Below are 7500 nucleotides of genomic sequence, written 5' to 3'. Positions count from 1 at the left end.
TTATATTTGTACAGAACAAGATACAAGCTTAAAATGCTCATAAAGATATTTACCTGACTAGTTGTCATTGTGGTGTCGTTCACGGTGTAGTTGAGCTGAACGCTGGACCCTTTTAGGAACAGATGACATCTACATATATAACTCGTACAGCAGGCAGGGTGTCGTGGCAATGAGAATATTAAGTGATGCACTGACTACGTATACTTTTATCTTTTGATCTTTTTAGTTATTATACATTTAGTAATGACGTGATAAACAAAATGTGTTACACGAGAACACTTGATTTTATTTACTTCCAAGCAAACAGTTATTAGGTTGATTTTAGTAACTAAAATGTAATATTATTTGAACAAACTACTGAAAAATCAAAACACTTAATTCCCCTTCAGGGGTACTTCCCTTTTGTGCTACTGTGAGCTAATTCTATTCGCAATGCTAGATGACAGACAATAACGAGTGATGTAACTATACATTCTAATTACAATTTTACGATCAGACGATTGGACTGAAAATCACATTAGATAGACTATTAAGCGTTTACCCTAATCCCGGAATCTATTCGGCCTCACAGCAAATTCCTGTGTCGATAGTGCTAAATGAGTTAAGTTAGCTGACTCTCGAAGAGAACGAGACCGCATTATACATCATGGCATCTATAGAGGAACTCTTAAAGTTTAAGATAACTCTCGACATTGACGCCACCATTACAGTCTCGCGATAAGTCATTTTGCAGACAAAGTAAAGCTCGCATAAGTTATAAAAGCAAAACATTGCGGACAGCGTCAGAACATGTAATATAGGCCTGAGGAAAATGCACAATATGTGCACTTAAAAAGATATTTCCACCTAGCCTATACACAAAACAGCGCGGCGCACTAATCTACAGTCGAGAACCCCACAGGTTCAAAGCCTCAGGGTTAGATAATATATGGGCTGTTAGGATATAATCTTTGTTATTTAGCCATCTAGTTGTGTTGTAATGTGTTTCTCTGGCCTTGGGACAATAACAAATAGGCCTAAAGGGTTTAAAAGGTTTAATTAAGGCCTCAGCCTCGAAAATGTAAAACATGAAAAAAAAAAAAATTTTAAGTTTGTTTCTAACGCACTACTGAAGAAACGACAGGTCCCGGGGAGGCGACGGTGTGGTCTCCGCAACGACAGAGGGCAGTAGTGCAGATTGTTTAACGTTGGCCTCAGGGCTAACGTCAGCGAAGAAAGTGTTCCTGAACTTCCGTTGCTTAATCTGTGTAATTTATTTATGCGTTTATTTGATATAATCGTCTGATATACTTCTGTATGTCTTGTCAGCGATGCAGACGTCTCACTGCCACACTCCTCAGATTAATTACAGGTTTGTGCAATTACAATATGAAAGCATTGTGTCTTTCGTCTTTTTAAACGGATAATAATGACGTACGGAATCTTTGTGATATGAGAAACTGCGCGTAAAAATATTAACTACATGCACACTATCATGGCGTAGCTTCATAATGTAGAATATCTATCGTAATTCTGCTCGGTTGACAGAGCAAACATTTTGTTCTTCCATTATTTACTTGTTGGTGTTGCTGCTGCTGTTGCAGTTTTCAAGTTACATTCATTAAACTCTTTAACATCTTCGTCTTGTGCCCATTTACGTTGCTTGGCTTTTTGTTTTTTAATCTTTAATCTTCAGTCTTCAGTCTTCAGTCATAACACAGACTTCTAGTTATTAGAGGGTTTACTTGGGAAACCTGTTTAACCTTTGTTATTATTTCAAGTTGGGGAAAGCAAGTTATTCTATGTTTAATAAAGTTCAATATTATATCTAACTATCCTTTCCCCCCCTTTGCAGTCCTCAAGAACTTGATTTGGAAATAAAAGCATTCATCAGTGGTGTTGATCAGACACAAGGTCGTAAACTTAGTATTCGTGATCATGCCCGTTGTGCTGTGCGACTCCTCCGCGCTGTCCCAGCATGCCGTGGGGCAGTCCTGGAGCACTTGAGGGGTGTGTACGACGAGCACGTGGTGGCTTTTTTCCAAGACTTGGAGGCAGAAAATGACAATGGCAGTAACAGCATCACTGGAGGCACCAACACAAGCGTGTCGAACCTGGAAGACGTGATTACAGAGGTCCATGCTGTTCTGCTTGAGTTTATTAGGCTCAGCCCAAAAGCCTGGGCTCCGCTGGTGTCTTCCTGGGCGGTGGATTTGCTTGGTCAGCTCAGCAGTAAGCATGCAGGAAGAAGAGCAGCGCCTCACTCCTCCAGCCTGAACGAGCTCTTACAGCTCTGGATGTCGTGTGCAGCCACTCGCTCCCTCATGGAGTGCTACTCCCAGTGTCTCGCAGCGATGTTGGCCTGGTGCCCTGACGCCTGCGTGGATGCTCTGTTGGATACCTCCGTGCAGCACTCGCCCCATTTTGACTGGGTGGTTGCGCACATTGGGTCAGCTTTCCCTGGCACCATCATCAGCAGAGTGCTGGCCTGTGGACTCAAGGACTTCTATGCGCACGGATATCCTTCAGGAGAAAAAACTAGCCAACCGCAGGCCATTGACAAAAGCAGCAGGGTGCCAAAAATAGGCTCCGTAGTGGGTATCCTGGGCCACCTAGCCTCCAGGCACTCTGATAGCATTAAAAGGGAGCTCCTCAGGATGTTCCAGGATAGCTTGTCTCCTCCACCGCAAAATACACCATCTTCAGGGACTGTTGGGTGGGAGAGCTCCCCTCACCTCCGCAGAGCCACAGTGCCTTTCCTGCTCCAGCTAGCTGCTCTCTCCCCAACTCTCCTCGGCGCTGTATCGGCCGAACTGGTGGAGTTCCTCCGACCGCCCGTGCTTCTTCAGCTCCAGGCTCAATTTCAGGGCCTGCCCAGGGAAGAGCTGGAGAACATGCTGGGGTTGGCAGTGCACCTCATCAGCCAGAGTCCTGCAGGCGGCGCCCGGGTGCTCCGCTTCCTTGCTGACACCGCCACGCCGGCCTCTGTTATCATTTCGGGCCCAACACCCTCCCCTCATGACGGCGTGCGAGAAGCCTGCGACCGCCTACTTCAAATGCTCCTTTTGCATCTCCACAAGCTTGTATACAACAGGCCAGAAGGAGATGAACCATATCAACACTCGACACCCTCTTCTGCGACGACACGTATGGTCCCGTTTCTTGAAGAACTACAGGCCCATGTCGGTGAGCTCTGTGCCGAGACCCTCAGGCTTGAGCGGAAAAGGCACCTGTGGCTGCATCAGCTCCTGTGTCTGTTGTCAGTATATGGAGGCCCTAGTGTGGCCACTGAAGCTCTGTGTCAGCTGCTCACGCAAGCCAGGAACCCTGAGGAGCTTGCGTTGGCCTCGCAGCTTCACTCCCCTCTTTCTTCCTCGATCCCCGGTCTGCTCCCAGCAGCTGTGGCCCGCTGCGTGGCTCAGATCCACACCCAGAACCTGAACAGTAGAGAGTTGGCGCAGCTTTTGAACAACCTGGCCACTGCTGTGCAGAGCCAGGAAGAGGACTGCAAAGCTGGTGCTTCTGTGGCTGGAAGTTCGGCACAATCATCAATGGCTGCCCAGGTCGGCGTGGCCGTTTCGGGCCACCTTCATGATTTCTGCCCGCTGCTCCTTCACGGTGACACCACGGTATCTCGAGCGGCAGCTCGTCTCCTGTCCTGCAGCCAGCTCCCGAGAGCTTGCTCCCCAGCCCACCTGCTCCTCATATCTCGGGCAGCAGTGGCACATTTCTTCATAGCTCTGCGGCAGAGGGGTGAGGGATTGAAGGTTGCAGGGCAAGGTAGTGGGGAGGCAGTCAGTTACTCCATGCGCTTGCTCTCCCGGCTGGCAGCTTACTCTTCCCTGACACTCAAAGCTGTGCTGCAGCAGCTTGTGGAGGGGGCTTTACACCAAGGCAACCAAGATCTGTTTGGTGGGCAGAGAGAAAGCCTAAGTGAAGATGGCGCCCTCCCTCCCAACTTGGGCCCAGACTTGGGTGTATCCTTGCTGGACATCAACTGTAAGTTTGGCACGGCTGTTAACTTCTCCGGAAGCGTGTGGTCTGTGTTCCATGCTGGGGTGGTTGGAAAGGGCCTGAAACCTCCCCGCGCTCCCTCACAGTCCGACCCAGACAAGGTGAACCAGAACATGCAGACTTTGCTTGCTGTGACAGTCCAGTGCTGCAGCTCTAGTGCTGGAGGAGGAAGCAGTAATGGATCAGGTACAGGTTCTGGCAGTGCCCACTGCCATCATTCTACGGGACCCATCTTGGATGAGCCATCCCCCACCAATGCTGAAGCTGCCAAGGTAATCGCTGTAGCTCTGGTGGAGAATGTTTGCCCTGATGTAGCAAATGGAGAACTGTCCTGGCCGCCTGAGGAACATTCCAAGACCACTGTTGAGCGAGACATCCACATCCGTCGATGCTTTGAAGCGAATCCTGTGTTGTTCCACCTCCTTCGAGTGGTGGCAGCTGGACGCCCGGCACTCTGCTATTGCTCTGTTGTTCTGAGAGGCCTTCTTGCCACACTGTTGGCCCACTGGGAGGCTTCAAGAGAGCCCACAGTGCTAGATTCGCCCTGGCACCTTCAGGCATCATGTCTGCTAGTGTCCTGCATGGGAGAAGGGCAGCTTCTGCCCCCGGTGCTGAGCAACATTCACGAGGTCTTCCCTCATCTTTCCCCTTTTGAGGTCAGACTTTTACTGCTGGGCGTGTGGGAGTACATGCGAGGAAACAGCCCTATGCCACAGAAATTCACCTTTAGCGCTGAGAAAGCCGTGTTTTTCAGAGACTTCTCTCGAGATGGTGATGTGGCTCGCTATATTGCACCGATCCACAGTGTCCTTCACAAGAACATTGACCAACTCGGGCACCTGTGTTGGAGATTTCAGATCTGAGGCCTTCTGAGTACTGCAGAACTAAACCGTTTCAGGATAGGTGAGGTTCTTGGGTTCATACTGTCTGTTTTCCCTCTTTTTTCTTGTACTGTTGGTCAGTTTCCTTGTCACTCCCTCCGGAGGGATAGTTGTTTGTTTGTTTGTTTGTTTTTGTTTAGTTGTTGTTGGACTTTTACACCTTTGAACAGTTGAACCAAATGAATACATTTAAAGTGAAATATTAATTTGACATGTTTAGTTTGTCCATTAGGATTTTTTGGCATGGTATTGAGGGTCATTTCAGAAAAAAATTGAAAAGTGGGCAAATGAAACATTGTAAATTGGGGGCGGGGGCGGGGATTTTTATGTTATGAAACATAACAACCTTATTGCTTTGTTGTGGTTATTTTTATAGTAGGAAATGTTTATATTGTTTATGTTGCGCTTATGGATTTGTTACTATGCCAGTTATGAATTTTGAGTGGGGAAAAAACTGTACATATTCAGTTGGAGCCTTTTAACAAACCTTTTCATTATACTCATGGAGAAAAAAATAAAAGTTTTCGAAAAATTTTGGATGCTGTGTCGTTTGAACATCAGATATATTCTAAATCAAGTTGAGCTCTATAAATATCTAAATAGCCCGTCACAGAAAACAAAACAAAAAAAAAGAACAGCTCAGAAAGGAGGCCTATTTTACAATCGATTTTCTGATTGTACTTCCTTAATATGACATATTTCCGAGTGAAACGGGGAAAAAAAGTATGAGCAGGACCCGAATTTATCTTTTCATAGTGTGAAAAGAGGCGGATCTATGGAAGACGATAAATCTACGTTTGCACTCTTTACCATTACACAGTGCTAGATGGGAAGTACTTAGGTGAAGGATATTCGTTCAATAAGAGTGAAAAGGCGGGCAACGCATTGCCAAAGGGTATCTACATACAAAATTATTTTAGCTAGCTGACAGAATTGCAGTATCCGTCAATAGCAGCGTGTAACATAATTGGTTGAATTCTTAAAGAAATCCTAGCTAAAATGCCTCGAATTTAACTTGGTATTCTCCAGCACATCACCTTCAAAATGTAAAAAACATTGCAGTCACCGGGCTCGATACCGTCGTAGGTATGAGGAACAATCCACGCCTCGCCATGCTGCTGCTGCCCGGTATTAGTGTGGACTAACCAGGGAACTGTACCATATTATTAGTTAATATTTTGTTATTAATGTTTTTTGTGTGTGTGCCTGCCCTCGATGGCGTGGCGAGACGTCGGAAGAGACACATGCACATGATCAAAGTCCCAGGCGGGCTTAAATCACTGTAATTTGACATTTTGTCTAATAAATGATTTGTCACTATGAATCGTGATTAATATAACAAAGGACACGAGTAAACAGCATGTTGACTTCAGGTTTTTAATGTAACAAAGATTTGTAATTTGTAAAAGCTGTTTCCATTAATCATTAATGGGTTTTTTTATTACAAACTTTAATGAAGAAAAATCATACAACATTATAACGAGAGTTTTATTTTAATAAAAGTCTTAAATACTAACATCTTTCAGCTCTCCGGTAGTCTGAGCAAACCAACCTCGTCGGGGGGGGGGGGGTTGGGCTAAGCCAAATAACACCAAGATGGCGGCTGCTCTCAATGAAAGGTGAAGATTCAAGTCATTTATTTCGTCTAGTCTGTTTTTTGTGTATGTGTGTATGATATATTTGCATGTTCTGCATGTTCACTGATATAACACCCTTTTTGGTACTGGATGTAAGTTGTGTGAAGACGCAGGATTTATCTCGCAGGCTTTAATTGAGGAAGCTTGTGCCTGATGAGTGCGTGGCTACGGGGTTGCTAACGTCAGCTAGCCTGCATGACGAGTCATTCGCGTTTAGTTAGCTAGCGGCAGGCTAATGTCAGTTACTTTTATTGTCTCGTATCTTCACAACTGCCAATAAAGCATTTTTTGTATGTCTGTACTAAATTAGCTTTGTAGTAATATAGTTTATTAATTTTACATTTCTTGCCGGCCTGTAAATTCGCATTTTAGATGCTTCTGGCATCCTTAAATTGCATTGTCAGGTGATGACTTTCTTGTCGAAATTATTCGCATGAGTTTTACAAAGGTATGCAGTGCAGATATTTCTCTTTGGGTACGCCAACTTGTGTGAACAAGGTGCAATCACCGTGAGTGCAGTATCCTCTGTTATCTTTTAATCCTTAATCCTTGAGGACCGGAACATAGAGATTGTCACCCCTGAAGGTTCATGTCTCGGGTGTGATGACACTCGGGTCAGTAAGTGCAATTAATTGTTCATTAGCTACAAATACGAGGACAAGAGCTCAGAATGCTGGTTTTATGCATAAAGTCTTGGTGTTTGGTAAGCTCTAAAAGATCATATATTATTCCCCCTAATATTTTTATTTATATATATATATATATATATATATATATATATATATATGTGTGTGTGTGTGTGTGTGTGTTAACTCACGTTCGTCACTTACATATGACTCGAAAAGCAATTGTAAAATGTACTTTCTGATCATCTCTTTGCTACCTTTCTTGGGTTTAGAATGGGGCTGCTCCTGGGACTTTGCTTCTCTTTGCTTCTTGGCAGCACTTCGGCTGTCGATCGAGGGAACTTTAAAACCTGTGCTCAGAGT

The 7500-nt window shown here is 45.0% G+C and overlaps 3 protein-coding genes across 4 annotated transcripts in view; 2 read left to right on the top strand and 1 right to left on the bottom strand.

Annotated features, from left to right (window-relative positions):
* LOC113585290 (phospholipase A and acyltransferase 3-like) overlaps window positions 1–1054 on the bottom strand; it is an 8513-nt gene extending 7459 nt beyond the window's left edge. The window contains exons 1-2 of one of the 2 annotated variants that reach the window (XM_081699123.1): window positions 542–1054; window positions 54–109 (exon numbers count right to left, since the gene is read on the bottom strand). In XM_081699123.1, coding sequence (XP_081555249.1) covers window positions 54–68 — 15 coding nt within the window. In that variant the 5' untranslated portion in view covers window positions 69–109; window positions 542–1054. The remainder of the gene's footprint in view (window positions 1–53; window positions 110–541) is intronic. The other variant, XM_035531915.2, reaches the window with a different exon arrangement.
* A 137-nt stretch (window positions 1055–1191) lies between these two features.
* Window positions 1192–5410, top strand: ints5 (integrator complex subunit 5). Its single transcript, XM_027022742.3, has 2 exons — window positions 1192–1351; window positions 1835–5410. The coding sequence occupies exons 1-2, from the start codon at window positions 1311–1313 to the stop codon at window positions 4854–4856; spliced, it is 3063 nt and encodes a 1020-aa protein (XP_026878543.2). The 5' UTR covers window positions 1192–1310; the 3' UTR covers window positions 4857–5410.
* A 996-nt stretch (window positions 5411–6406) lies between these two features.
* ganabb (glucosidase II alpha subunit b) overlaps window positions 6407–7500 on the top strand; it is an 11583-nt gene continuing 10489 nt past the window's right edge. The window contains exons 1-2 of the mRNA XM_027022734.3: window positions 6407–6493; window positions 7410–7500. The exon at window positions 7410–7500 is cut by the window's right edge and continues 11 nt beyond it. Of these exons, the coding sequence (XP_026878535.1) occupies window positions 6471–6493; window positions 7410–7500 (114 nt within the window). The 5' untranslated portion in view covers window positions 6407–6470. The remainder of the gene's footprint in view (window positions 6494–7409) is intronic.

Source organism: Electrophorus electricus, chromosome 16 (assembly GCF_041902795.1).
Source record: "Electrophorus electricus isolate QZ-2024a chromosome 16, ASM4190279v1, whole genome shotgun sequence".
NCBI lineage: Eukaryota > Metazoa > Chordata > Actinopteri > Gymnotiformes > Gymnotidae > Electrophorus > Electrophorus electricus.
Note: the sequence above shows the minus strand (reverse complement) of the source record. Positions and strands in the feature narration are given on the sequence as shown.

Excerpts from the sequence above, each read along its gene's own strand:
- ints5 (XM_027022742.3), top strand. The coding sequence starts at position 1,311 with ATGCAGACGTCTCACTGCCACACTCCTCAGATTAATTACAG. Across the intron at positions 1,352-1,834 it reads ACTCCTCAGATTAATTACAG|TCCTCAAGAACTTGATTTGG; the intron begins GTTTGTGCAATT and ends CCCCCTTTGCAG.